This window comes from Triplophysa dalaica, unplaced genomic scaffold, assembly GCF_015846415.1.
Source record: "Triplophysa dalaica isolate WHDGS20190420 unplaced genomic scaffold, ASM1584641v1 Contig2, whole genome shotgun sequence".
In the NCBI taxonomy this organism is placed as follows: Eukaryota; Metazoa; Chordata; class Actinopteri; order Cypriniformes; family Nemacheilidae; genus Triplophysa; species Triplophysa dalaica.
In genome coordinates, this window is record NW_026622636.1 from 232,180 (window position 1) to 260,000 (window position 27,821).

Genomic DNA, 27,821 nt, shown 5'->3' on the forward strand with positions numbered 1-27,821 from the left:
TTTTCAAGAAACTACAAGAAAAGGGCAAGGAAACGAACCACCTCACATATCCACACTGGTTTATTGAAAATGCAAGTTACACAGCAAAAAAAAACTTGTGGAATCTTAAGTGACAACTTGATTGTCTCTGATCGTGAAATGTCCTGCATTACGTTGCTCTGGGTAAAAGCAATGCGCACACCATATGGGAGATTCTTGTCATTTGTGTCCAGGTGCCATAGCGAGGAGAGACAAGGGGCACTGAAGGCTTTTTTTGACTGAATATATGAACAGTATTCAACACGAAGACCTTTTTCTGCAAAGGTGAGCCTCGACAGGTAGCATAGGGAGGGCTAAGTCGCACGAAGGAAGCTCCAAAAGCCTCTAATATGGAGAATAAGGCCGTCATTCCCTCTACCTCTCGAATGCCAAGCGAGCGCTCTTTCATTTGAGCAAATTCCCGCGCATTATCGGAAAAAGACGCGCATTGCTTTGGCTCAATGAAACGGGGCACACGTGGGGACAATGCTTTTCCAAAGCGCCTTGAAATCACAATCGCTGCACACCGCTCGGCTCGTTGGTCTAGGGGCATGATTCTCGCTTTGGGTGCGAGAGGTCCCGGGTTCAAATCCCGGACGATCCCTGCTTTAAGCGTTCATCGTATTGTGAGGACACTCAAGGTGGCACTATGGCAATCCAGATCATGAAAGCAGGAGACCCATGGCCTGTTAGCTCAGTTGGCTAGAGCGTGGTGCTAATAACGCCAAGGTCGCGGGTTCGATCCCCGTACTGGCCAAAGGCTTTTCTCTGGCATTCTGTTCCAAAATTCAGGGCTTCAGCGCCAGGGGTCGTCCGCGGACTACGATTCGCAAGTCAAGAAATCTGCAAACGTGGCCGAAATAGCTCAGTTGGGAGAGCGTTAGACTGAAGATCTAAAGGTCCCTGGTTCGATCCCGGGTTTCGGCATGCGTCCCTCTGTCCAATGCTTTGCTCTAGTTATAGTGGAGCTCTTGCATTCACAAGACCGTGCGCTCTTTTGTTCGGAATCTTGCATGTCGAAAACAGCTTCACATTGGGTTTCATGGTGTAATGGTTAGCACTCTGGACTCTGAATCCAGCGATCCGAGTTCAAATCTCGGTGAGACCTCTCATTGAAAGTCTACACCTTTCGAGGGGCTCATGCCAGGGATTGTTACCGCCCCGATCTTTGACCTTTGTACTAAAACGTTTAAGCTGTCAGGCAAACACAAGTGAATTTCATCTGTTTACGTGCAGGAAAAGTGTTGTACTTGTGGAACGAGGAACCACATAGAAGGTGGAGGATCTTTGTAATGACAACGTAAGACAATGGTAGGATAACAACTAGGTTTCATTAAACCTCGAGTTAAAGTAGCATTTGCTGCTTTCACACTGACAACAGGCTAACGGTACACAATGAGCCAAAGGTCAATACAACCAAGGCAAAGCGGAAAATAAATATAACAAATTGCCCATTTCTGAAACGTTAATGTGATTGCACACACACACGTACTATAAAGAGAAGATTTGGGGAGAGAGATTTTTCATGCTTAGCCTTATTTTGACAATTACCCAATAGTAATGGAGGATAATCCTTTTCAAGAAACTACAAGAAAAGGGCAAGGAAACGAACCACCTCACATATCCACACTGGTTTATTGAAAATGCAAGTTACACAGCAAAAAAAAACTTGTGGAATCTTAAGTGACAACTTGATTGTCTCTGATCGTGAAATGTCCTGCATTACGTTGCTCTGGGTAAAAGCAATGCGCACACCATATGGGAGATTCTTGTCATTTGTGTCCAGGTGCCATAGCGAGGAGAGACAAGGGGCACTGAAGGCTTTTTGTGACTGAATATATGAACAGTATTCAACACGAAGACCTTTTTCTGCAAAGGTGAGCCTCGACAGGTAGCATAGGGAGGGCTAAGTCGCACGAAGGAAGCTCCAAAAGCCTCTAATATGGAGAATAAGGCCGTCATTCCCTCTACCTCTCGAATGCCAAGCGAGGGCTCTTTCATTTGAGCAAATTCCCGCGCATTATCGGAAAAAGACGCGCATTGCTTTGGCTCAATGAAACGGGGCACACGTGGGGAAAATGCTTTTCCAAAGCGCCTTGAAATCACAATCGCTGCACACCGCTCGGCTCGTTGGTCTAGGGGCATGATTCTCGCTTTGGGTGCGAGAGGTCCCGGGTTCAAATCCCGGAGGAGCCCTGCTTTAAGCGTTCATCGTATTGTGAGGACACTCAAGGTGGCACTATGGCAATCCAGATCATGAAAGCAGGAGACCCATGGCCTGTTAGCTCAGTTGGCTAGAGCGTGGTGCTAATAACGCCAAGGTCGCGGGTTCGATCCCCGTACTGGCCAAAGGCTTTTCTCTGGCATTCTGTTCCATAATTCAGGTCTTCAGCGCCAGGGGTCGTCCGCGGACTACGATTCGCAAGTCAAGAAATCTGCAAACGTGGCCGAAATAGCTCAGTTGGGAGAGCGTTAGACTGAAGATCTAAAGGTCCCTGGTTCGATCCCGGGTTTCGGCATGCGTCCCTCTTTCCAATGCTTTGCTCTAGTTATAGTGGAGCTCTTGCATTCACAAGACCGTGCGCTCTTTTCTTCGGAATCTGGCATGTCGAAAACAGCTTCACATTGGGTTTCATGGTGTAATGGTTAGCACTCTGGACTCTGAATCCAGCGATCCGAGTTCAAATCTCGGTGAGACCTCTCATTGAAAGTCTACACCTTTCGAGGGGCTCATGCCAGGGATTGTTACCGCCCCGATCTTTGACCTTTGTACTAAAACGTTTAAGCTGTCAGGCAAACACAAGTGAATTTCATCTGTTTACGTGCAGGAAAAGTGTTGTACTTGTGGAACGAGGAACCACATAGAAGGTGGAGGATCTTTGTAATGACAACGTAAGACAATGGTAGGATAACAACTAGGTTTCATTAAACCTCGAGTTAAAGTAGCATTTGCTGCTTTCACACTGACAACAGGCTAACGGTACACAATGAGCCAAAGGTCAATACAACCAAGGCAAAGCGGAAAATAAATATAACAAATTGCCCATTTCTGAAACGTTAATGTGATTGCACACACACACGTACTATAAAGAGAAGATTTGGGGAGAGAGATTTTTCATGCTTAGCCTTATTTTGACAATTACCCAATAGTAATGGAGGATAATCCTTTTCAAGAAACTACAAGAAAAGGGCAAGGAAACGAACCACCTCACATATCCACACTGGTTTATTGAAAATGCAAGTTACACAGCAAAAAAAAACTTGTGGAATCTTAAGTGACAACTTGATTGTCTCTGATCGTGAAATGTCCTGCATTACGTTGCTCTGGGTAAAAGCAATGCGCACACCATATGGGAGATTCTTGTCATTTGTGTCCAGGTGCCATAGCGAGGAGAGACAAGGGGCACTGAAGGCTTTTTTTGACTGAATATATGAACAGTATTCAACACGAAGACCTTTTTCTGCAAAGGTGAGCCTCGACAGGTAGCATAGGGAGGGCTAAGTCGCACGAAGGAAGCTCCAAAAGCCTCTAATATGGAGAATAAGGCCGTCATTCCCTCTACCTCTCGAATGCCAAGCGAGGGCTCTTTCATTTGAGCAAATTCCCGCGCATTATCGGCAAAAGACGCGCATTGCTTTGGCTCAATGAAACGGGGCACACGTGGGGAAAATGCTTTTCCAAAGCGCCTTGAAATCACAATCACTGCACACCGCTCGGCTCGTTGGTCTAGGGGCATGATTCTCGCTTTGGGTGCGAGAGGTCCCGGGTTCAAATCCCGGACGAGCCCTGCTTTAAGCGTTCATCGTATTGTGAGGACCTTTTTCTGCAAAGGTGAGCCTCGACAGGTAGCATAGGGAGGGCTAAGTCGCACGAAGGAAGCTCCAAAAGCCTCTAATATGGAGAATAAGGCCGTCATTCCCTCTACCTCTCGAATGCCAAGCGAGGGCTCTTTCATTTGAGCAAATTCCCGCGCATTATCGGAAAAAGACGCGCATTGCTTTGGCTCAATGAAACGGGGCACACGTGGGGAAAATGCTTTTCCAAAGCGCATTGAAATCACAATCACTGCACACCGCTCGGCTCGTTGGTCTAGGGGCATGATTCTCGCTTTGGGTGCGAGAGGTCCCGGGTTCAAATCCCGGACGAGCCCTGCTTTAAGCGTTATTGTGAGGACACTCAAGGTGGCACTATGGCAATCCAGATCATGAAAGCAGGAGACCCATGGCCTGTTAGCTCAGTTGGCTAGAGCGTCGTGCTAATAACGCCAAGGTCGCGGGTTCGATCCCCGTACTGGCCAAAGGCTTTTCTCTGGCATTCTGTTCCATAATTCAGGGCTTCAGCGCCAGGGGTCGTCCGCGGACTACGATTCGCAAGTCAAGAAACCTGCAAACGTGGCCGAAATAGCTCAGTTGGGAGAGCGTTAGACTGAAGATCTAAAGGTCCCTGGTTCGATCCCGGGTTTCGGCATGCGTCCCTCTGTCCAATGCTTTGCTCTAGTTATAGTGGAGCTCTTGCATTCACAAGACCGTGCGCTCTTTTCTTCAGAATCTTGCATGTCGAAAACAGCTTCACATTGGGTTTCATGGTGTAATGGTTAGCGCTCTGGACTCTGAATCCAGCGATCCGAGTTCAAATCTCGGTGAGACCTCTCATTGAAAGTCTCCACCTTTTCGAGGGGCTCATGCCAGGGATTGTTACCGCCGTGATCTTTGACCTTTGTACTAAAACGTTTAAGCTGTCAGGCAAACACAAGTGAATTTCATCTGTTTACGTGCAGGAAAAGTGTTGTACTTGTGGAACGAGTAACCACATAGAAGGTGGAGGATCTTTGTAATGACAACGTAAGACAATGGTAGGATAACAACTAGGTTTCATTAAACCTCGAGTTAAAGTAGCATTTGCTGCTTTCACACTGACAACAGGCCAACGGTACACAATGAGCCAAAGGTCAATACAACCAAGGCAAAGCGGAAAATAAATATAAGAAATTGCCCATTTCTGAAACGTTAATGTGATTGCACACACACACGTACTATAAAGAGAAGATTTGGGGAGAGAGATTTTTCATGCTTAGCCTTATTTTGACAATTACCCAACAGTAATGGAGGATAACCCTTTTCAAGAAACTACAAGAAAAGGGCAAGGAAACGAACCACCTCACATATCCACACTGGTTTATTGAAAATGCAAGTTACACAGCAAAAAAAAACTTGTGGAATCTTAAGTGACAACTTGATTGTCTCTGATCGTGAAATGTCCTGCATTACGTTGCTCTGGGTAAAAGCAATGCGCACACCATATGGGAGATTCTTGTCATTTGTGTCCAGGTGCCATAGCGAGGAGAGACAAGGGGCACTGAAGGCTTTTTGTGACTGAATATATGAACAGTATTAAACACGAAGACCTTTTTCTGCAAAGGTGAGCCTCGACAGGTAGCATAGGGAGGGCTAGGTCGCACGAAGGAAGCTCCAAAAGCCTCTAATATGGAGAATAAGGCCGTCATTCCCTCTACCTCTCGAATGCCAAGCGAGCGCTCTATCATTTGAGCAAATTCCCGCGCATTATCGGAAAAAGACGCGCATTGCCTTGGCTCAATGAAACGGGGCACACGGGGAAAATGCTTTTCCAAAGCGCCTTGAAATCACAATCTCTGCACACTGCTCGGCTCGTTGGTCTAGGGGCATGATTCTCGCTTTGGGTGCGAGAGGTCCCGGGTACAAATCCCGGACGAGCCCTGCTTCAAGCGTTCATCGTATTGTGAGGACACTCAAGGTGGCACTATGGCAATCCAGATCATGAAAGCAGGAGAACCATGGCCTGTTAGCTCAGTTGGCTAGAGCGTGGTGCTAATAACGCCAATGTCGGGGGTTTGATCCCCGTACTGGCCAAAGGCTTTTCTCTGGCATTCTGTTCCATAATTCAGGGCTTCAGCGCCAGGGGTCGTCCGCGGACTACGATTCGCAAGTCAAGAAATCTGCAAACGTGGCCGGAATAGCTCAGTTGGGAGAGCGTTAGACTGAAGATCTAAAGGTCCCTGGTTCGATCCCGGGTTTCGGCATGCGTCCCTCTGTCCAATGCTTTGCTCTAGTTATAGTGGAGCTCTTGCATTCACAAGACCGTGCGCTCTTTTCTTCGGAATCTGGCATGTCGAAAACAGCTTCACATTGGGTTTCATGGTGTAATGGTTAGCACTCTGGACTCTGAATCCAGCGATCCGAGTTCTAATCACGGTGAGACCTCTCATTGAAAGTCTACCCCTTTTCGAGGGGCTCATGCCAGGGATTGTTACCGCCCCGATCTTTGACCTTTGTACTAAAACGTTTAAGCTGTCAGGCAAACACAAGTGAATTTCATCTGTTTACGTGCAGGAAAAGTGTTGTACTTGTGGTACGAGGAACCACATAGAAGGTGGAGGATCTTTGTAATGACAACGTAAGACAATAGTAGGATAACAACTAGGTTTCATTAAACCTCGAGTTAAAGTAGCATTTGCTGCTTTCACACTGACAACAGGCCAACGGTACACAATGAGCCAAAGGTCAATACAACCAAGGCAAAGCGGAAAATAAATATAACAAATTGCCCATTTCTGCAACGTTAATGTAATTGCACACACACACGTACTATAAAGAGAAGATTTGGGGAGAGAGATTTCTCATGCTTAGCCTTATTTTGACAATTACCCAACAGTAATGGAGGATAACCCTTTTCAAGAAACTACAAGAAAAGGGCAAGGAAACGAACCACCTCACATATCCACACTGGTTTATTGAAAATGCAAGTTACACAGCAAAAAAAAACTTGTGGAATCTTAAGTGACAACTTGATTGTCTATGATCGTGAAATGTCCTGCATTACGTTGCTCTGGGTAAAAGCAATGCGCACACCATATGGGAGATTCTTGTCATTTGTGTCCAGGTGCCATAGCGAGGAGAGACAAGGGGCACTGAAGGCTTTTTGTGACTGAATATATGAACAGTATTCAACACGAAGACCTTTTTCTGCAAAGGTGAGCCTCGACAGGTAGCATAGGGAGGGCTAAGTCGCACAAAGGAAGCTCCAAAAGCCTCTAATATGGAGAATAAGGCCGTCATTCCCTCTACCTCTCGAATGCCAAGCGAGCGCTCTTTCATTTGAGCAAATTCCTGCGCATTATCGGAAAAAGACGCGCATTGCTTTGGCTCAATGAAACGGGGCACACGTGGGGAAAATGCTTTTCCAAAGCGCCTTGAAATCACAATCGCTGCACACCGCTCGGCTCGTTGGTCTAGGGGCATGATTCTCGCTTTGGGTGCGAGAGGTCCCGGGTTCAAATCCCGGACGAGCCCTGCTTTAAGCGTTCATCGTATTGTGAGGACACTCAAGGTGGCATTATGGCAATCCAGATCATGAAAGCAGGAGACCCATGGCCTGTTAGCTCAGTTGGCTAGAGCGTGGTGCTAATAACGCTAAGGTCGCGGGTTCGATCCCCGTACTGGCCAAAGGCTTTTCTCTGGCATTCTGTTCCATAATTCAGGGCTTCAGCGCCAGGGGTCGTCCGCGGACTACGATTCGCAAGTCAAGAAATCTTCAAACGTGGCCGAAATAGCTCAGTTGGGAGAGCGTTAGACTGAAGATCTAAAGGTCCCTGGTTCGATCCCGGGTTTCGGCATGCGTCCCTCTGTCCAATGCTTTGCTCTAGTTATAGTGGAGCTCTTGCATTCACAAGACCGTGCGCTCTTTTCTTCGGAATCTGGCATGTCGAAAACAGCTTCTCGTTGGGTTTCATGGTGTAATGGTTAGCACTCTGGACTCTGAATCCAGCGATCCGAGTTCAAATCTCGGTGAGACCTCTCATTGAAAGTCTACACCTTTTCGAGGGGCTCATGCCAGGGATTGTTACCGCCCCGATCTTTGACCTTTGTACTAAAACGTTTAAGCCGTCAGGCAAACACAAGTGAATTTCATCTGTTTACGTGCAGGAAAAGTGTTGTACTTGTGGAACGAGGAACCACATAGAAGGTGGAGGATCTTTGTAATGACAACGTAAGACAATGGTAGGATAACAACTAGGTTTCATTAAACCTCGAGTTAAAGTAGCATTTGCTGCTTTCACACTGACAACAGGCCAACGGTACACAATGAGCCAAAGGTCAATACAACCAAGGCAAAGCGGAAAATAAATATAACAAATTGCCCATTTCTGAAATGTTAATGTGATTGCACACACACACGTACTATAAAGAGAAGATTTCGGGAGAGAGTTTTCATGCTTAGCCTTATTTTGACAATTACCCAACAGTAATGGAGGATAACCCTTTTCAAGAAACTACAAGAAAAGGGCAAGGAAACGAACCACCTCACATATCCACACTGGTTTATTGAAAATGCAAGTTACACAGCAAAAAAAACTTGTGGAATCTTAAGTGACAACTTGATTGTCTCTGATCGTGAAATGTCCTGCATTACGTTGCTCTGGGTAAAAGCAATGCGCACACCATATGGGAGATTCTTGTCATTTGTGTCCAGGTGCCATAGCGAGGAGAGACAAGGGGCACTGAAGGCTTTTTGTGACTGAATATATGAACAGTATTCAACACGAAGACCTTTTTCTGCAAAGGTGAGCCTCGACAGGTAGCATAGGGAGGGCTAAGTCGCACAAAGGAAGCTCCAAAAGCCTCTAATATGGAGAATAAGGCCGTCATTCCCTCTACCTCTCGAATGCCAAGCGAGCGCTCTTTCATTTGAGCAAATTCCTGCGCATTATCGGAAAAAGACGCGCATTGCTTTGGCTCAATGAAACGGGGCACACGTGGGGAAAATGCTTTTCCAAAGCGCCTTGAAATCACAATCGCTGCACACTGCTCGGCTCGTTGGTCTAGGGGCATGATTCTCGCTTTGGGTGCGAGAGGTCCCGGGTTCAAATCCCGGATGAGCCCTGCTTTAAGCGTTCATCGTATTGTGAGGACACTCAAGGTGGCATTATGGCAATCCAGATCATGAAAGCAGGAGACCCATGGCCTGTTAGCTCAGTTGGCTAGAGCGTGGTGCTAATAACGCTAAGGTCCCGGGTTCGATCCCCGTACTGGCCAAAGGCTTTTCTCTGGCATTCTGTTCCATAATTCAGGGCTTCAGCGCCAGGGGTCGTCCGCGGACTACGATTCGCAAGTCAAGAAATCTGCAAACGTGGCCGAAATAGCTCAGTTGGGAGAGCGTTAGACTGAAGATCTAAAGAAGAGCATTGCACTAGACCAACCTTAAGATTTCATGGGTCTGGACAAGGAGTTGCGCCGCATGCTCAGTGAGAAAGTGTCTAACCTTTCTAATGTTAAATAAAGGATATTAGCATTACCGCGTTGTCTTTGCAATATGATCATTGAAGGACAGCTGTTGATCAAATATGACACCGAGTTTCCTGGCTCTTTTTGAAGGAATGATTGTGGTATTGCTTAAGTTTGATTGTGAGATTGTTATGCACCATGGGGTGTGCCAGAAAGACGAGTAGTTTTGTCTTGGCAGGGTTCAGCTGGAGGTGATGCCCTTTCATTCAAGCAGAGATGTCTTCTGGGCAGGCTGTAATGCAAGTATCAACTGGGTGAAACGAGATGTATATCTGGGTGTCGTCAGCATAACAGTGTGTGGGGACGTGACCAGAAAAGCAGGAGACAATGCTTGCATTTCTACAAAACTTCTTTATTTTGTATTGCCATACACCATAGCTGACCCTCCTCACGGAGAGGCCCAGCCAGCCCTCTCAAAAATACAGATAGGCAGCCTTTTCTACCCAGAGGGTCAAACCAAGTTCACTGAATGGGTGACAATTGAAATTCATATACATACAGTAAAACTAAACCACAATTAACAAACAAGTTAAATAAATGATTTTACATGAAAGTAAAGTATTTTACCTTACAATAAGTAAAAATAATACCCAAAGTAACAAGAATAAAACATTTACACAACACATAACACAACCCCCCCCCTGCAAACTTAATAAATGAACCAAGCCTACATTACCCATAATTACTGAGCATCAAATAAAAAGGGAACCAGGAAAGCCGCACACCCTCTTAGACCCCGCCCCCCAGGACCATGCTGCAGCCATGAACCCAGAGTTGAAGGTATGAGAATTAACACAACTTCTAAATAAAGTAAAGAAATGAAAACGACTTGTGTCTTTCTTCCAATCTAATGTGCACCTTAGACTAGAAAAAGAACAGAAAACATTTCCAGTAAATTAACCCCACAAACATGTAAACAAAATGATAGAAACCTAATCCACACATTACTGAAGGTGATGTGAAATCTTCACATCTTCCCCCTCCTCCAAACTCTCGCACGGTAAGCGAGAGAGAAAATCAGCGGACACATTTTCTGACCCTCGCCGATGTCTCACTGTGAAATAAAAGGGCTGCATAGCCAAACTCCAGCGAGTTACCCGAGCATTCGTATCCTTCATTTTGTCAATCCACTGAAGTGCTCTATGATCAGTTTCAACCACAAAGTATCGTCCAATGAGATAATATTTAAATGAATCGAGAGCCCACTTTAGTGCTAAACACTCTTTTTCAATAACTGAATATCTCGTCTCTCGTGGATACAATTTTCTGCTCAAATAAGCTACAGGATGTAGCTCCCCTCCCTGCTCTTGTTTTAAAACAGCTCCCAATCCTAATCCAGAAGCATCCGTCTGTAACACAAACATCTTCTCAAAATCAGGACTGTACAAGACAGGATTGGTTATTAATGCATCCCTCAAATCCTGAAAAGCTAATCTGGACTGTTCAGTCCACTGAACCTGATTTGGACATGACTTCCGTGTCAAGTCTGTTAGTGGCGCTGCCCTGGTGGCAAAATGAGGTATAAACCTACGATACCATCCAGCTAAACCCATGAAAGATCGAACCTGCTTTTTTGTACTAGGGAATGGACAGGTCTGAATAGCCTGTTTCTTTTGGATCTGGGGTTTAATAACACCATTACCCAAGATGTACCCCAAATACTCAGTTTCACTCTGTGCCAAAGAAGACTTTGCAGGATTAATTGTCAACCCAGCATCCCTAATCCGCTGAAACACTGTTGCAAGATGATGAAGGTGCATTTCCCAACTATCGCTAAATATCACAACATCGTCAAGATAAGCTGCTGTGAAGTCTCCTAATCCTTGCAAAACGGTGTTCATCAACCTCTGAAAGGTTGGAGGGGCACCGTGCAACCCGAAAGGAAGGACTCTGAATTGCATTAGACTGGTAGCAGTACGGAAAGCAGTCAGTTCTCGGGATTCAGGAGCCAAAGGAACCTGCCAGTAGCCTTTGCACAAGTCTATTGTGCTGATGTATTTAGCTTTTCCCAACTTCTCTATGAGCTCCTCAATACGCGGCATTGGAAACGAATCAAATTTGGAAACGGAGTTCAGATAGCGAAAATCAATACAAAACCGCAAACTTCCATCTTTTTTTGGTACCAACACTACTGGATTGCACCACTCACTCTTTGACGGTTCTACAATACCCAACTCTTGCATCATCTTAACTTCCTGGCCAAAAGATGAAACCATTCTCTCTGGGATCCGGTAACTCATTCTTTTTCCTTGGGCATTCGGTTTCAGCACAATATGATGTTCAACAACAGTGGTACAACCTGGAGTATTTTTAAACAATTGTGGATCACATAACCCCTGAATTTGTTTTTTCTGCTCCTTCGACAAATGATCCAGATTGACTGGAGTAATATTCTGAGTAACAGGTAGATACTGTTCATCTACCTCCTCTTCTTCCTTGACCACCCTGATCAAATTTACCCTGGCCGACTCGGGTTGTGGGAACCATTCCTTCAAGAGATTAATATGCAGAACTCTATGGGAACGTGACCCACCCGGAGTACCTATCTCATAAGTTACAGGCCCTAATTTTTTCGTAACTTTGAATGGACCTTGCCATCTACCTAACAGTTTGTTCTCTTCAGTGGGAAGCATGACTAAAACCTGCTGACCTACATCAAAAGATCGCTGTTTAGCCTTTACATCATACCAGCATTTCTGGCTAAACTGTGACTCTTTCAAGTGTTCTACAGCCAATTTGGTCATTCCACTTAATTTCTCCCTCATTTGCAACACATAATCAATAACATTGACTCCCCTAGACATCTGTGAACTGTGCTCCCAGGTCTCTTTCAGCAGAGCCAAAGGGCCCCGCACATCATGGCCATACATCAACTGAAAGGGAGAGAACCCTGTGGAAGCCTGTGGAACCTCCCTATATGCAAACAATAAATAAGGCAACCACTGGTCCCAATCGGATCCTGTGTCTCCCACAAATTTACGTAGCATTTGTACAAGGGTCTGATTAAATCTTTCAACAAGACCGTCAGTTTCTGGATGGTAAGGTGTGGTCTTTATACCTTTTATCCCCAACAATTGGTAAATTTGTTGCAACAACTTTGAGGTGAAATTAGTCCCTCGGTCCGTTAATATTTCTAGCGGGAAACCCACTCTAGCAAAGAACTGGACCAAACAGAAAGCTACAGATTTGGCTTTAATATTCTTTAATGGGAAAGCCTCAGGGTAACGCGTTGCGTAATCACATATGACCAACATGTATCTGTTACCAGCTTTGCTTCTCTCTAGTGGGCCTACAATATCCATGCCTAGACGTTGAAAGGGCACTTCTATTACTGGCAATGGCATTAAAGGCGCTTTGGGGGGCCCCCGAGAAGTGGTATACTGGCACTCTGGACATGTCCTACAGAATTCCGCTATATCTTTAGTCATGCCTGGCCAAAAAAAATGTTTGCAGATTCTGTGATACATTTTACGATGACCAAGATGACCTGCCCAAGGTATAGCATGTCCCATCGTTAACACAGTCTGGCGTACACGAGAGGGAAGAACCAGCTGCTGTCCCTTCTTAGTCTGACGATACAAAATATTATTCTGCAGACAAAAAGAAAGGCCTCTAACCGACACGGTCTTCCTCCCATACTCTACTTGTTGTGCCACTCGAGAATATATCTGAAAAATTTCAGAGTCGGATTGTTGCAATTCAGACACATCAGCTGGTAGTTGCCACTTAGTGCTCAAATTATCAGTTTCTTCCTTGTCAGTAATTGGTACTACCATTCCTTTAAACCCGTCTAATCTTTTCAATGCTTTAGACTTTACACGTTTTACTGGGCCGGTTGGCAACTCACAATCATAGAAAGGAAGGCCAGTCAACGGATTGTCTTCATTCCCTTCCAAACCCATCTTAGATTTTGCACGTGTTAACACCACATTACAGGTATTACAAGGAGGCAATAAATCTAGCAAAACCGGACAATCATGACCAAGAATCACAGAATAGGGCAGATTTGAGGCTAACCCCACTCTCATTAAATATGACTGCCCCTTTACTCCTAAGTGTACCTCAGCAGTTGGATAAGCTTGTTCTTCACCATGGATACATTTGACCATAACAGGAGACTCATTATTCATGAAACCTTCAGATACAAGATATGTTTCTATTAGGGTTTGTGTAGAGCCTGTATCCACTAAAGCAACTACCTTGTGCCCATTAACTTCCACAGGAATTGTAACAACACCTGGCACCGGAGTCACACTAAGCTCAGGCTTAGCCCCAAGAGGAACATAACCAACATGAGCAAACTTTTTACTCAGATTTGGACACATGGGTTTCTTATGGCCTAACTGGCCACAACTATAACACTTTATTGTCCCATCTGTAGTTACATAAGTATTCTCAGTTGGTTTTAGATGTCCATCGCCCCTTCTCTTACCCCCTTCCTGCATGGAGGTTGTCTTACGAAGAGGAAACTGATCCTTAGCCTTCCACTGGGAGACACTCCAAAGCTCTGTTCTCCGCCTCGCTGCTACAAAGATATCTGCCAATCGAGACGCTTCCTCAGCAGAAGATGGATCATGTTCTCTAATCCAAGTTTGCAGTTCAGGACACAACATTCTCACAAATTGTTCCATGATAACAGTCTCAGCAACCTGTGGTACTGTCTTTTGGTCAGGTTCCACCCATTTGTAGAACAGATCTTTTAAGCGGACATACAGTTCCTTAGGAGTTTCTTCCACTTGCACCTCTAGGGAGCGGAATCTTTGTCGATAAGTCTCACAATTAATGGAATATTTCCTCAATATCGCTTCTTTCACCTGCTTGTAGTCGTTCACTTGTGCTATCTCCATAGCCACATAGGCCGCACGGGCTTTACCAGTGAGAAGCGGGACCAGGCGTATAGCCCATTCTTCCTTAGGCCATTTGCAGATTCCAGCAATTCTTTCAAATGTAGTCAAATAAGGCTCTATATCGTCTGACTCACAGAATTTCGATATCTTTGGCTCCTTCAAGAAACTAGCTGCACTTGAAGACCGCACCACATCAGAAGCTGCAATAGATACATCCAGACCAGCTCCATCCGAGACTCCCGAAGACAGACACCGACCATCCCCTTCTCCAGGCTGTCGATTTTCCGGTGAGGTACGCTGATTTAATTCTAATTGAAACAACCGAAACTGATGTTGCAGTAACTTCCATCTGGTTTCTTGTCGCTCCGTCTCTTGTTCTTGATGAGCTAGTCTTTCTTGTTGATCCACCAGTAATTTTTGGAACATGTCCTTTAACTCAGCAATATCTGTGGAAGCCCTCTCCAGAGACACTTGCCCCACAGCACCAGCATTGGCCCCTTGCAGTTCTTCTCCATCTTGAACTGGATCAACCTGGGCCAGCATCTCAGCACGTGCTCGTTTTGGGCCCATGATAACTGAAGTTTCTGCACCGTCCCCTTACTGGAAAATCCCACCGCTGCCACCATATTGTGGGGACGTGACCAGAAAAGCAGGAGACAATGCTTGCATTTCTACAAAACTTCTTTATTTTGTATTGCCATACACCATAGCTGACCCTCCTCACGGAGAGGCCCAGCCAGCCCTCTCAAAAATACAGATAGGCAGCCTTTTCTACCCAGAGGGTCAAACCAAGTTCACTGAATGGGTGACAATTGAAATTCATATACATACAGTAAAACTAAACCATAATTAACAAACAAGTTAAATAAATGATTTTACATGAAAGTAAAGTATTTTACCTTACAATAAGTAAAAATAATACCCAAAGTAACAACAAGAATAAAACATTTACACAACACATAACACAACCCCCCCCTGCAAACTTAATAAATGAACCAAGCCTACATTACCCATAATTACTGAGCATCAAATAAAAAGGGAACCAGGAAAGCCGCACACCCTCTTAGACCCCGCCCCCCAGGACCATGCTGCAGCCATGAACCCAGAGTTGAAGGTATGAGAATTAACACAACTTCTAAATAAAGTAAAGAAATGAAAACGACTTGTGTCTTTCTTCCAATCTAATGTGCACCTTAGACCAGAAAAAGAACAGAAAACATTTCCAGTAAATTAACCCCACAAACATGTAAACAAAATGATAGAAACCTAATCCACACATTACTGAAGGTGATGTGAAATCTTCACACAGTGATACGAGAAGACATGTGCTTGATGGGTCCCAAGGAAGTTGTGTAGATGGAAAAAACAATGGTGACAATCAACAAAAGAAAGCTTCAAGCTCCAATGCATGCTGGGTAACATCATAGAAGAAAACTCATTCATGACTCCCAGCATGTATTTGAGTTGATCTGTTTATCTTTTCTTTTTTAAGTTTGATGATTGTCACCATTGTTGAGGTTTTCATCATGACTGTTGATGTCAAAGAGTGCCTAGTAAATTGCCTGTTTATTTTATCATAAATAATATTATGGAAGCAAAAAAACATTATGGATGCAAAAAACAGCATATAGTTTAAATCATATATTTCATTAGATTTCCTCAATGTATAGTTGTTTGGCTGAAAATGTACACAGTACCAGTCACAGGATTCCCCCAGAACGTTTTGATTGGCAAATGTTTTTTGGTCCTACGCCTTTCACATATGATACATTATTATAAAAATATGATTTGACCTTTATACTTCTTTGTTGCTATCACAATGTGAAGAGACTTCCAAACAGCATGACAAATAATGATTCTAGACAGGATCACCCCCCCCCCTGCTTTTAAATAAGCCTATCTCTGCAAGCCTGTGAGAAAATGAACCGATCAGACTTCGCACCCCTTCTGACGTAGGGAGCCGTTCTTATTATAAAATTATCGCCCCTTTTTCTGAAGTTGTCCACCCATAATTCTGAATTAGTTCCGACACCATGGCAAAAGTAAGAAAAGCAGATCAAAGCATGATTACTGTTCTGTTGTTGGCTGCACAGAGCAGCACAGAACACTGTTCCCAGCCTCACAGGAGACAAGAGACTACAAGGATTGTCCTGTGTTCTGTTACTTTCACTTAGAGAAAACACGATGCATTTGTCTTGTGTACCTTAACTTATAGAAAGCAGTGTGCATGGTTTTTCAAGCAACGGGTTTGACGTGCTGCTTTCATTCACCTTTTGTTCTTCGTAGCCTGTAATCCTATGAGCAATTGTGAAAATGGCCGGGGGTTGCAGGAGTGAAACATTCTGTACAAAACAGATTCGATTCTATCACTTTTGTAACCCTCTGGGTGTGGATTATATTCAATTCAAGTTTATTTATATAGCGCTTTTCACAATGTGCATTGTTCCAAAGCAGCTTTACAGGGGCAAACAGGAACAACACAAAAAAGGTAAAACACAGCACAGTGCATGCTGTTTATAGAATGAGCAAGATCATTCTAATAAATAATATCTAATTAATGAATAAATAAATAAAAGCAGTCTCCCGCTGAGTAAGCCAACACTGCCCTGCTGTGGCGAGGAATCCAAACTCCAATGATTGATTAATGGAGAAAAAACCTTGGGAGAAACCAGGCTCAGCCGGGAGGGCCAGATCCCCTCTGACGTGTCATAGCTGCACTCAGTGTCCCCGAGCAAATATCCACAAGGAAGAGCCCACCATTCGCAGCCCAGAAAGTCCCACTCGCCGAAAACCGTGCAGGTTCAACCCGGTCCCACTCCACAATCGACACCAGAAAACAGAGGAACAACCAGGGAAAACAGTAATGGCATGTTGTAACTTTATTCCTCTGTTGTCCGATATCGACCACAAAACAAGGCAAAACGGGACCCACACAGCCCCAGCAAATGAATCCCTCAACCACAACCAACGAGCCCCCTCACTCCCCACAAACACCCATCCAGGAACCTCCAATCAGGGCCACTGAAAGCAGCTATAACTTCAAACTGTGATGTAAGTTTAGCATTAAATACCAAGTATTGTAATTTCAGCATTAATGTGACAAGTAGTCCGTCTTTGCTCTTGGTTGGGGATGAAGTGGTCTAAGCTGCGATGGTCCGATGGTCGTATTTCTCTTGGGTGGTGGTGGAATTGCCTTAGATGTAGCTGGGATGGTCAGTCAGTCTGCAGCTGTAGCTGACGTAATCTCTATTTGGGGATGGGCATATGCCGATCATCTGGACCTGGCTGAATTTCTTCCTTCCTCAGAATGGGCATCCCGAGGCGGAGGCAGAAAGAGAATAATTAGAGTAGCTGCTGTTCATTAACTATGCATTAAGTGAAAGCTTGGCTGAAAAGATGTGTCTTTAGTCTTATTTAAATTAGGAGAGTGTGTCTGACCCTCCAATAGTATCAGGATGGCTCTTCCAGACTTTATGTGCTACGTATGAGAAAGCTCGACCCCCTTTGGTGGATTTAGTTATTCTAGGTGTTACCAAAAATCCTGAGTTTTGAGATCTTAGAGAGCGTGATTGGTTGTAATGTGATGTAATGTGAATGTTTTTGGTGCTATAAGTAATATTTCTGTTTTGCTAGAGTTTAAAAGAAGGAAATTACTAGTCATCCAATGTTTTATGTCTTTGATACACTGTATACATGTATATGGAAAAAACAGGGCCCTAAAACCGATCCCTGAGGTAATCCATAATTTACTTGCGTGAGATTTGACAATTTCCCATTTAAATGGACATATTGATATCTGTATGTTAAGTAAGATCGTTCTTCCGTTCTCAGCCCAGTGCAATAGGCCTCTGCAGGACTATGCTCAGGAGGTTGACGCCAGGAGGGCATCAGTCCCCGAGGTGCTGGTGAGTGGCTACCTAATGCCTGGGATGGACAACCCACCATATTTTCATCAGCGGGATGAGTTGGTTTATCAGCCGTTCCCACAGTTAGTGGAACGGCTGCAGCTTCGAGAGGGGTGTTACAAAGACTCCTCTCCCAGCTGTTTGGGTCCATCCCAGAGGACCATGTGGTGGGTACTCTCACCTTGGGGAATTCCACACCGTCCTCCTTCTCACCTCCTGTAGTCCCTCCGCCGCTGACGGACCTCGGTGGCAAAAGGGGAAACAGGAATCCTGGGGGTCCTCTTCTGAGGCCTCCAACCCAGAGCCAGAGGCGCCCTTCACCACATTCCTCCAGCCGACCACCAGACGGGTGGGTCGGCTAAAGAAGAAGAGGCAACGGGGGTTCTTGTTGTTCCAATTCCCAAAGATTTTTTGAGGGGCGGCGTATGGGCAGGACGGTCCGATCGGCCAGTTCGGCCGTCGGGTCCCCTCAGCAACCGGTACCCAGCCCGATCCAGCAGCCGGCACCAAGCCTGGTCCAGCAGCCGCCAGAGAGCGCTGCCCAGCCGGCATTCCAGTCCGTGTCCAGTTCAGCAATCCAGCCGGTGTCCGCTCCAACCATCCAGCCGGTGAACGTTCCAGCCATCCAGCCGGTGTCTGTTCCGGCATTCCAGCCGGGGTCCGTTCCGGCATTGCAGCCGGGGTCTGTTCCGGCATTCCAGCCGACGATCCAGTCTGCATTCCAGTCATGGTCCGCTCCGGCATTCCAGGCGGGGTCCAGCCCAGCAGTCCTGCAGGGGACAAGGACAGTTGCCCCCAGGACTTCCCCAGTCAAGCCCCCCGGGGCTCGGCCCCACAGGCTAAGACTTCCCCACCCAGTCCCACCCCCATTATACAATTTGTATAATTGTATTAACACATTATACAATAAGGATCTAGTATTGATGAACTTGTTAATTACTGTGGCGAGGCGCCGACCTAGGATCAGCATCGCCTTGGAAACGGCATAAAAGCCGTGTGCTCACACCACTCTGGGTCCTGGTTAATTCGCACCCACCGACCCCCAACGCGAGAGAGTGAGGGGACAGCGAGGGAGACATGAATTAGAATGACCTACCTGCACGAGCACGGACTGGTGGACTTTATATTTTACGAGCACCCCGGGTGACACCTTTTCTATTGTTTATTGTTGAGTTGTGCAATAAATGCCCCACTGGGGTTGTTCGTATCACCCTTCTGCCTGTGTCGTGTCTCTCACCTCGTTACATTACGATTTTCACTGAAGTGTCTTCTTACCCACATTCTATCAACACTTGCCAGTGCATTACTTTGAAAACCTGAAAAATGGTTCAGCTCGGTCTCGAACCAAGGACCTTTCGAGTGTAAAGCAAACGTGATAACCACTACACTACAGAAACATGTACAATTCCTTCCTACGTCGTCTACCTCCTCGGCTGGTTTAAAACAGACCACGCCAGCGTTGTACTCATGTTTCAGGAAAGATGTTTGGCTTGATTTTGGTCAAAAGCAACACAAGGTTCTTGTCAGATTTCGGTCTGATTTTGCCCAGTTACGATCCGGGGCCTTTCACGTGTGATGTGGACGTTAAAACCACTGCATCACAGAAACCCCACAACACCAGCGTACTTTTTTTTATTTCTGTAAGTTTTGCTACTGGCACACAAATAGACAACCCGTTTCCACTCAGATTTCAACTAGGGACCTTTCAAGTCAGGAGAATGCGACAGTCACTAAAAGAACATAGCCTGTGACATAATAGAGGCTTAATTTGACAATCCCAAAATGCTTTCAATCAGGCTGATACGCAGTTGAGCTACATTTTTTACCGAAGGCATCTGCTCTGCTGGACACCAAAACCTGCATACTGCTTCTGCTCAGTCTCTAGTGGCAACGTGTTTGTGTGAACCAACAAGCGGCCTCGTGGCACAACTGTAGTGCGTCTGACTCCAGATCAGAAGATTGCATATTCAAATCACGTCGTGGTCACTGGTTCTTTGTGCGTAGTTGTTTTGTTAACAATGCCTTGTGGCTGCTTTCGCACACTCTGGCTTTAGTGACTGCTGCAAGCTAATCGGTCGCCGTGACCCTGCGGCAGAATCAGAAGGAGCTTTTTGCACCTACTTGATTGTCCACTTTAAAACCGGTGGATGTTTAGGATTTTTTTATGTAGAGGTGAGGTTCAAAATGCGAAGACAGTGTTAAGACGTGTCGTGAAAAAGATCCGTGCTTCTCCTTCCATACTTTTGAATTGTTGGCAACCTGGACACAACACTGTGTATCCAGCATTTGTTGCCTGAGGTTTCAGAGCATGATAATTTAAAAGGTAAATACTTTGTGCTCACTTGACTTTGGATTTTGCAAAGGGGCTCAAAGTAGGAGGAGCCCAGAAAGCCTCATAAACGAGATCAGTGGGAATTTGTTTGGGAATATTTGCCCCTTAACTTCCATGATTAGATACCTCCAGACTCGCCCCGGTCATCTTTAATTATCCCCCCTATTTATGTCATCAAATGGGTTTCCCTTAACAAAAGAGTGGTTCAGTACTCATCTTGCAGCACCTCTGGAGAGTTGTGGCAAGTCTTCACAACTTTACACCGGGCAATCATTTACATTCACATTTAGTCATTTAGCAGACGCTTTTATCCAAAGCGACTTACACAGGTGGGGTAGGCAATAGAAGCAATTGGGATAGCATAAGTACAATAAAAGCATAAGTGCAATCAAAAATTGATTTTTTTTTAAAGAGTAGAGAAGAAAATAGAGTTAGAACAGATCAGTCAGATGTTGACGGAAGAGCTGTGTTTTCAGACATTTCTTAAATATGGCTACAGAATCTGCAGATCTTGTAGCAGCAGGCAGATCATTCCACATACGTGGAACAGATCCGGAGAAGGTGCGTGAGAGAGATTTTTTACCTTTTTGGGATGGCACCACAGGACACTGTTCGTTGCAGAGCGTAGGGATCTGGCGGGTACATATGTCTGCAGTAGCGAGTGAAGATAAGGTGGTGCCGAACCAGTGGTGGTCATGTAGGCCAGAAGCAGAGTCTTGAATTTGATGCGAGCGACTATAGGGAGCCAATGTAGCTTAATGAATAGAGGAGTGACGTGTGCTCTCTTTGGTTCATTAAAGATAACTCTTGCCGCAGCATTCTGGATCATCTGTAGAGGTTTGGTTGTGCAAGCTGGAAGTCGACCCAGTAGCGCATTGCAGTAGTCCAGTCTGAACAGGACCAGAGCCTTTACTGGGACTTGCTTATATTGTAGAGGATGAATCTACAGGACATGGTGGTGCTAGCAATTTGATCTGTGAAGTTGAGCTGTTCATCGATCACCACTCCCAGGTTTCTTGCCTTTCTGGAAGATGTGATGGTTGATGAGCCCAGTTGAATGGAGAGGCTGTGATGAGTCTTTGTATCGGCCGGGATTGCAAGCAGTTCTGTTTTTTTTAAAAGGTTCAGCTGCAGGTGATGGTCGTTCATCCAGAGCGAGATGTCAATGAAGGGGAGGAGGGATACCGGTCTGTAGTTTTCTAACAGTGCAGGATTAAGAGTAGGTTTTTTTAGTAGTGGGGTAATACGGGCCTCTTTGAAGAGTGTAGGAAATGTACCAGTGGTGAGAGATCAGTTGATAATGTGGGTCTGAGAGGGAACAACCGATGGGGAAATGGCCTGGATGAGATGACTGGGGATGGGATCTAGGGGGCAGGTAGTCGGGTGGTTCGAAGAAATGACCTTGGAAACATCCTCTTCAGATACGAGAGAGAACGAGGGGAGCAAGCATGTGTCTGGGAATTGGGCGTGGTCAAGAGGCGGTGGCGCAGAGAATTGATTGCTGATGCCGGTCGTTTTATTTACAAAGAACGACACAAAATCGTCAGCTGTTAAGTCCGATGGAGGTGAGGGGGTAGGCGGGCAAAGACGAGCAGAAAAGGTTTTAAAGGGAGTACGAGTGTCAGGAGAGTTACTGATTTTAGCGTGGTAGTACTGGCTTTTCGCATAGGAGACATCCGCAGAGAAAGAAGAGAGAATAGACTGATAAAGAGAGAGGTCGGTAGGTTCTTTTGATATGCGCCACTTTCTCTCAGCAGACCTGATAGAGGCGCGATGTTCACAGAGAACATCAGATAACCAGGGGGCAGAAGGAGATGTACAAGATGGCCTAGATCTGAGAGGGCATAAGATATCTAAGCAGGAGGTTAATGTGGAGCAAAGGGTGTGAGTGGGGGTGCTAGCTTCAAGGAGAGAGAACTGTTTAGGGGGTGGGAGAGTGGCAGAGACTGCAGAGGATAAGCGGGAGGGAGAGAGTGATTGAAGGTTGCGTCGGAATGTGACCAGTGGGGAAGCATGTGTAGTGTCTGGAGAAGTTAAGTCGAGATCAAGAGTGATGAGGAAATGATCTGACTTGTGCAGCGGGGTGGCCTGGGAGTGATGGGTGAAACAATGGCGTGTGTAGATAAGATCAAGTTGATTACCAGCTTTATGAGTCGCTGAAGTTGGGACTCGCTTGAGGTCAAACAACGCAAAATCCATTTAGGATTGGCGCAGCTGCTTCTGCAGCCTGTGGGATTCCGACTTCTTCTATTAAGGTCCTGAGCAGATGGTCATTTATGCCATTAGAATCCTATATAAGCCTGGATTCTAAAACCATACTGGATGCTCAGCAGGTGTACTCCACAAGCTTAAGGAACTTACTTTGCATTTACTGGTGGTGGTAGCTTAAGTATAGGTTACTTATAGCACGGCTTTGGCAAGCCTCATATTAGCCTTCGTATGCTTTGGGTAAATTCTGTCGGCTTGCTTAAGCCCATTCAGCCTGTGCAGGCTCCTGGATATTCTGTTGACTTGTGCAAGCCCATTCAGCCTGTGCAGGCTCCTGGAACTTCTATTGGCTTGTGCAAGCCCATTCAGCCTGTGCAGGCTCCTGGAAATTCTGTTGGCTTGTGCAAGCCCATTAAGCCTGTGCAGGCTTCTGGAAATTCTGTTGGCCCGTGGAAGCCCATTCAGCCTGTGCAGGCTTCTGGAAATTCTGTTGGCTTGTGCAAGCCCATTCAGCCTATGCAGGCTTCTGGAAAATTATGTTGGCTTGTGCAAGGCCATTCAGCCTGTGCAGGCTCTGTCGTTTTTATGTTTGTTGTTTATTTTATCTTTTCTTTATGTGCTTTTGCAAGCCCATTCAGCCTGTGCAGGTTCTGTTAAAAACAGTGATATGCAACTATTTACCCTTAAAAATGTTGTGATTGCTACATTCAATAGAAGTATGATATAACCTCATGTTCATGTTTCAACCATGAATGACAGGCACATACTTTCTCCTTTCGGAACCTCAGGGAGATGAATCATCCGGTGCGTTGATTTTTGTTTACCTTCTCTTCTGGGGTAGGCTCCACCCCTGCCTTATCTTCAGGCAGGAACATCAGAATCATTTTTTTATGATTCCTTCATCGGACGCGGCCTATGCTCAAAGATCTTTAACATTATAATTTAAATCTATGTTTGATAAATATCATATATCGTTCTATGTTTCCTGAGTCTTTCTGGTAGAACTATATATTTCCTTTGGAAAAGTATTGTTCTGACACAAAGTGACATTTTCCGTTATTTCTACCAATTGCATAATATACATTTTTTGGAAAAATAAATGAATGCTCAAGTGTGCCACACGCTGTTCAATAAAGCTATTTACAGAAGGGGATGTCACTGTTAATACAAAAGTTTTTTCAAAGTAGAATTTGTACACAAACACATTTAAAGGGCCGCAAATCCAGGTGTTTTCTGCAATGTAAAAATAGTCAGTGGTATTCCCAGAATGTCTGTGTAAACGGTCAGCTCAAAATACATCACATATCTTTCTTTACAATACGATGAACACTGCCATTTGTGGCTGCAATGGAAAACATGATGTTTTGGTGTGTGTCTCTTTAAATGCAAATGAGCTTCTGGTCCCCTCCCCGTATCCAAAATATGACATAGAGCCCTTACATATATGCTTTGGATGCAGCAAGACAAGCATTTAGGCATTTGGCAGATGCTTTTATCCAAAGCGACTCACATTGCTTTATCTTATACATTTTACACATGTATTTGCAATCCCCTGTGATCGAACTCACAACCTTGCGTTGTTAACGCAATGCTCTTACCACTGACTTACAGGAAAGCTATATGGCAGAAAGCGCAATTACGTCTGTAAAGCCTTGTCCAACCAAAACCACACACTAACTGCAATAAAAATAGCCTTAATGCCTTCTTCATAAATACGAATTAAATGGAAAAGGACATAACACTGAACTCAACAAGAAAGACACTGCTATAATTTTCTTTCAATACGCTTTACAGAAATAATGTCGGTCACAAGTCTTCTGAACCGAGGGGCACTATGCGTTTTACTACTAACATTACAACATAACACATGTCTTTGGACCAATGTACAGTCTCAGGTTTAGCCGTGAACATGTAAACAACAGCCGCTAACGTGTTAAACATATTATTTAAGAAAGGCGATTTCAAAACGATGTGTTATACTTACTTCTTTCGGAGATGAAGCTTGATCGCGAACAGCTGGTACTAATCCGCTCTTGAGAATATAATTTTTTGGACGAAATAAATCCATATTATACTGACAGGCCACCGGGTCTCGGAGCATAGATTTTTCAACCTTTCTGGCTACAGGTAGCTCTAGCTCCCGACCTAGGGGTTGCATCGACTCGCGGTCATTTCCAACAAGTCCTGGCTCGTTTCTCTAAATCTTTCCGGACCAGAGATACGGACCAGTTTATGTTGGATTGTTGACCTGAAAAAAGTGCTTCTTGCCCGGAAGCTGAGTTCTCGGCCGCTGGGCCGGGACTTTCGATCGTTAAACACTGGCCACCGAAGTCGCAGGGGACCAAACTTGGGCTCGTTGGAAAGGTCTCCTCCTGGCCTCCGTTTATGTTCCATTTTACATCCAACAACAGCACACATGTGTTGTTTTATAGACATTTTTGTCGCTGGCTAGTGGCTTCATCTGCTCTTGCCTGAAAATGGCTGACAACGTGTCATTGGCGGTAGATGGAACTACGCGCTCATAAGGCGGAGTCTGTGAGAGGTCATGGGCAGGCGTAAACAGTGGGACATCAGATTGTTAGGGGATTGCCAACAGCCTGTTTTGTGTCACTGTTGTGGTTTAAAGAATATTACAATAGTGTACAGGTAAATAGGTAAATAGTGTAAATAGCAGACTTACGTACTAAAGTTGCCTTTCCTTGTGATCCATATCAGAACTGATTATATCTCAAAATATTAGATCAAGTATGACATTGTTAATTTAAAATGCTTTTAATACAATTAATGATGCTAAATATATATGGATAAAAACAGAATTGTCTTGCATTTTTTAGCATTTTCTGCAAAATGGACGACACTGTTTATACCTGATAAACTGAAGCTCACGGTAACGGTTAGGGGCAGGAGATTTTTGACACATTTACATTTATGCATTCGGCTGATGCTTTTATCCAAAGCCACTCAGACTTCCATTGCCTTATACTATAAATTTGTTTCTGAGTATGTTGGAAAGTGCTCAACTATGAAGAAGATGCTGAAACATCAGAGACTGATAAGAACCTGTCGATGACTAGTTTGTTCATTACTTTAAGTCCCACTAAAGGTAGACTGTTCTAATATTTAATTAGAATTTTGATTTGGCAAATTATTTTAATATGAAATCATGTCCAAAGATGACACATCCGTGTCTGAATGGGTGTTGTCAGTGGGCAAAGGGTGTGCATGGTTTGTCTCTGTTATGTTTTCCACCTTAAAACAGTTAGCAAACATTCTTCCAAATATCTCTCTTCATGTCCAACAGAAAGAAATGTATACATGTTTGGATTAACTTGAGGGGGAGTAATTCATGACAGAATTTTTACATTTTTGGGTGTGGAGTATCCATTTAAAGGTCCAGTCAGTGAAATCTAGTGGCAAGGTTGCGGATTGTAACCAACTGCTCACTCCACCCGCGCTGTATGTAGATAGAAGTAACTCATTCTAAGGTAATAGGCAAGACACGTTTATTTTTTATAACACATTTCATACACAAGAGCAATTCAATTCAAGTGCTTTTGCTTGGACAAGTTGCTAGTTTTGACTCGGAATTAAAGGGCAAAAGCGTAGCAAAACTAAATGAGTGTCATGCTCGTTGTCAGAGAACCCCCTTTGGAAACATAAGAGTGAGGAAGTTGCACTTGTCTATAGAAAATCCCAGCACTATGTCTGGTGGACAGGGCACCTTTAGGGTGGGCCCCTAACTGGGGTAGCCCTGGCGCCCAACATGGGGCTCGAACCCACGACCCTGAGATTAAGAGTCTCATGCTCTACCGACTGAGCTAGCCGGGCTGGATGCCTCGGACAGCCCTTGTCTGTCAGTGTTTCCAAACGGTCAGGCGAGGTTGTAGGGTGCCATCGCTGGGGAAGTCCCTGTCGAAACGAATGCGAGACGACATATAAACCCTGTGTAGTCGTGGCCGAGTGGTTAAGGCGATGGACTAGAAATCCATTGGGGTCTCCCTGCGCAGGTTCGAATCCTGCCGACTACGTTTGCGGTGTATTAAGCTCAGATGCTGATTTGTATCTCTAGAGGTGAAAGAGCAACTTCATCTCGTCTGAGCCCTGTGTAGCCGTCTGTTAGCTCGCTTTGATCGTATGGGGTTGGTTAGTACTCTGTGTTGTGGTCTCAGCGAATCTGGATCGAGGCAACTTTTTGGGGGGGGTTGAATAAACTGCTTCCCGCTCGCTTTGGAAATGTGGTGGTGGCGAACGCCTTCAATCGGGCGAACAACGCACTGTAATTTGTTCAAAAAGAGCCGCGCCAAGCACTTCTTCAGCTGTTCTTTAGAATGTTTAAACCCAGCTCATCCAAGCTATTGGAAAGCGGCAAAGAAAAGGCTTAACTCCCCGTCGGGGAATCATTTCGGAGGAGGCTTGGTGGAAGAACTTGGCACGTACCGACACAGGCCCAGACAGCTCAGCTCGGTCTGGGAGGAGCCTCCTCATCATTTCTGTCTTACGGCGTGACATGCAGAGATACTGTCCAACCTACTAACGAGGATTATACTTCTCAAATCGTAGTTCTTCTTTCTGTTGTTCACTGCTAGTACACGTGCAGAGAAATGAAAAGTCTTTCCGACTTGCATTGAAAATGTGGGGTCGCTACTCCGATTCTTAATCTCTTGGAAACAGTTGCAGTCCGTATTGCGCTTGCTGAGGTGTCAGGCATGGTCCAGCAGTCAGGACTCCTTGTTTCACCCAAGCGGTCCGGGTTTAACTCCCGGCTTAAGAAGCCAAAGGCATCTTTTCTTTCAGTGTGTTTGCAAAGCCGTATTGTTTTAGAGTAAGACTCTGTTGAGTAAGCTCCACTGGCGGGCCTCAGCATTTTGGGGAAAGAAAACTGCAGCTGCTCTCCACAAAGCTTTCGTCCCTGGGTGGGCTTGAACCACCATCCTTTCGGTTAACAGCCGAACACGCTAACCGATTGCGCCACAGAGACGGTTTTCATGGGTTTTGCTTGGACAAGTCGCTAGTTTTGACTCGGAATTAATGGCCAAAAGCGTATCAAAACTAAATGAGCGTCATGCTCATTTTCAGAGAACCCCCTTTGGAAACATAAGAGTGAGGAAGTTGCACTTGTCTCAAGAAAATCCCAGCACTAGGTCTGGTGGACGGGGCACCTTTGGAAAGGGCCCCTGACTGGGGTAGCCC

At 45.1% G+C, this 27,821-nt stretch overlaps 1 protein-coding gene and 25 non-coding genes across 26 annotated transcripts in view; 24 read left to right on the forward strand and 2 right to left on the reverse strand.

The window, feature by feature from the left end:
• Nucleotides 1-550: 550 nt before the first annotated feature.
• On the forward strand, nt 551-622 carry trnap-ugg (transfer RNA proline (anticodon UGG)). Its single transcript has one exon. It is a non-coding gene; the product is annotated as a tRNA-Pro (tRNA).
• A 79-nt stretch (nt 623-701) lies between these two features.
• Nucleotides 702-775, forward strand: trnai-aau (transfer RNA isoleucine (anticodon AAU)). Its single transcript has one exon. It is a non-coding gene; the product is annotated as a tRNA-Ile (tRNA).
• Nucleotides 776-872: 97 nt separating this feature from the next.
• Nucleotides 873-945, forward strand: trnaf-gaa (transfer RNA phenylalanine (anticodon GAA)). The gene has a single exon. It is a non-coding gene; the product is annotated as a tRNA-Phe (tRNA).
• Nucleotides 946-1,054: 109 nt separating this feature from the next.
• Nucleotides 1,055-1,126, forward strand: trnaq-cug (transfer RNA glutamine (anticodon CUG)). The gene has a single exon. It is a non-coding gene; the product is annotated as a tRNA-Gln (tRNA).
• A 1,016-nt stretch (nt 1,127-2,142) lies between these two features.
• trnap-ugg (transfer RNA proline (anticodon UGG)) lies at nt 2,143-2,214 on the forward strand. Its single transcript has one exon. It is a non-coding gene; the product is annotated as a tRNA-Pro (tRNA).
• Nucleotides 2,215-2,293: 79 nt separating this feature from the next.
• trnai-aau (transfer RNA isoleucine (anticodon AAU)) lies at nt 2,294-2,367 on the forward strand. The gene has a single exon. It is a non-coding gene; the product is annotated as a tRNA-Ile (tRNA).
• A 97-nt stretch (nt 2,368-2,464) lies between these two features.
• Nucleotides 2,465-2,537, forward strand: trnaf-gaa (transfer RNA phenylalanine (anticodon GAA)). Its single transcript has one exon. It is a non-coding gene; the product is annotated as a tRNA-Phe (tRNA).
• A 109-nt stretch (nt 2,538-2,646) lies between these two features.
• trnaq-cug (transfer RNA glutamine (anticodon CUG)) lies at nt 2,647-2,718 on the forward strand. The gene has a single exon. It is a non-coding gene; the product is annotated as a tRNA-Gln (tRNA).
• A 1,016-nt stretch (nt 2,719-3,734) lies between these two features.
• Nucleotides 3,735-3,806, forward strand: trnap-ugg (transfer RNA proline (anticodon UGG)). The gene has a single exon. It is a non-coding gene; the product is annotated as a tRNA-Pro (tRNA).
• Nucleotides 3,807-4,097: 291 nt separating this feature from the next.
• On the forward strand, nt 4,098-4,169 carry trnap-ugg (transfer RNA proline (anticodon UGG)). The gene has a single exon. It is a non-coding gene; the product is annotated as a tRNA-Pro (tRNA).
• Nucleotides 4,170-4,242: 73 nt separating this feature from the next.
• trnai-aau (transfer RNA isoleucine (anticodon AAU)) lies at nt 4,243-4,316 on the forward strand. The gene has a single exon. It is a non-coding gene; the product is annotated as a tRNA-Ile (tRNA).
• A 97-nt stretch (nt 4,317-4,413) lies between these two features.
• Nucleotides 4,414-4,486, forward strand: trnaf-gaa (transfer RNA phenylalanine (anticodon GAA)). Its single transcript has one exon. It is a non-coding gene; the product is annotated as a tRNA-Phe (tRNA).
• Nucleotides 4,487-4,595: 109 nt separating this feature from the next.
• trnaq-cug (transfer RNA glutamine (anticodon CUG)) lies at nt 4,596-4,667 on the forward strand. The gene has a single exon. It is a non-coding gene; the product is annotated as a tRNA-Gln (tRNA).
• Nucleotides 4,668-5,682: 1,015 nt separating this feature from the next.
• trnap-ugg (transfer RNA proline (anticodon UGG)) lies at nt 5,683-5,754 on the forward strand. The gene has a single exon. It is a non-coding gene; the product is annotated as a tRNA-Pro (tRNA).
• Nucleotides 5,755-5,833: 79 nt separating this feature from the next.
• On the forward strand, nt 5,834-5,907 carry trnai-aau (transfer RNA isoleucine (anticodon AAU)). The gene has a single exon. It is a non-coding gene; the product is annotated as a tRNA-Ile (tRNA).
• A 97-nt stretch (nt 5,908-6,004) lies between these two features.
• Nucleotides 6,005-6,077, forward strand: trnaf-gaa (transfer RNA phenylalanine (anticodon GAA)). Its single transcript has one exon. It is a non-coding gene; the product is annotated as a tRNA-Phe (tRNA).
• Nucleotides 6,078-7,275: 1,198 nt separating this feature from the next.
• On the forward strand, nt 7,276-7,347 carry trnap-ugg (transfer RNA proline (anticodon UGG)). The gene has a single exon. It is a non-coding gene; the product is annotated as a tRNA-Pro (tRNA).
• A 79-nt stretch (nt 7,348-7,426) lies between these two features.
• On the forward strand, nt 7,427-7,500 carry trnai-aau (transfer RNA isoleucine (anticodon AAU)). Its single transcript has one exon. It is a non-coding gene; the product is annotated as a tRNA-Ile (tRNA).
• Nucleotides 7,501-7,597: 97 nt separating this feature from the next.
• trnaf-gaa (transfer RNA phenylalanine (anticodon GAA)) lies at nt 7,598-7,670 on the forward strand. Its single transcript has one exon. It is a non-coding gene; the product is annotated as a tRNA-Phe (tRNA).
• Nucleotides 7,671-7,779: 109 nt separating this feature from the next.
• trnaq-cug (transfer RNA glutamine (anticodon CUG)) lies at nt 7,780-7,851 on the forward strand. The gene has a single exon. It is a non-coding gene; the product is annotated as a tRNA-Gln (tRNA).
• Nucleotides 7,852-8,865: 1,014 nt separating this feature from the next.
• Nucleotides 8,866-8,937, forward strand: trnap-ugg (transfer RNA proline (anticodon UGG)). Its single transcript has one exon. It is a non-coding gene; the product is annotated as a tRNA-Pro (tRNA).
• A 79-nt stretch (nt 8,938-9,016) lies between these two features.
• On the forward strand, nt 9,017-9,090 carry trnai-aau (transfer RNA isoleucine (anticodon AAU)). The gene has a single exon. It is a non-coding gene; the product is annotated as a tRNA-Ile (tRNA).
• An 8,896-nt stretch (nt 9,091-17,986) lies between these two features.
• The window catches only part of LOC130416213 (uncharacterized), an 18,191-nt gene continuing 8,356 nt past the window's right edge, over nt 17,987-27,821 (forward strand). The window contains exons 1-2 of the mRNA XM_056742263.1: nt 17,987-18,258; nt 18,314-18,440. Of these exons, the coding sequence (XP_056598241.1) occupies nt 17,987-18,258; nt 18,314-18,440 (399 nt within the window). The remainder of the gene's footprint in view (nt 18,259-18,313; nt 18,441-27,821) is intronic.
• On the reverse strand, nt 26,387-26,459 carry trnak-cuu (transfer RNA lysine (anticodon CUU)). Its single transcript has one exon. It is a non-coding gene; the product is annotated as a tRNA-Lys (tRNA).
• On the forward strand, nt 26,578-26,659 carry trnas-aga (transfer RNA serine (anticodon AGA)). The gene has a single exon. It is a non-coding gene; the product is annotated as a tRNA-Ser (tRNA).
• trnan-guu (transfer RNA asparagine (anticodon GUU)) lies at nt 27,536-27,609 on the reverse strand. The gene has a single exon. It is a non-coding gene; the product is annotated as a tRNA-Asn (tRNA).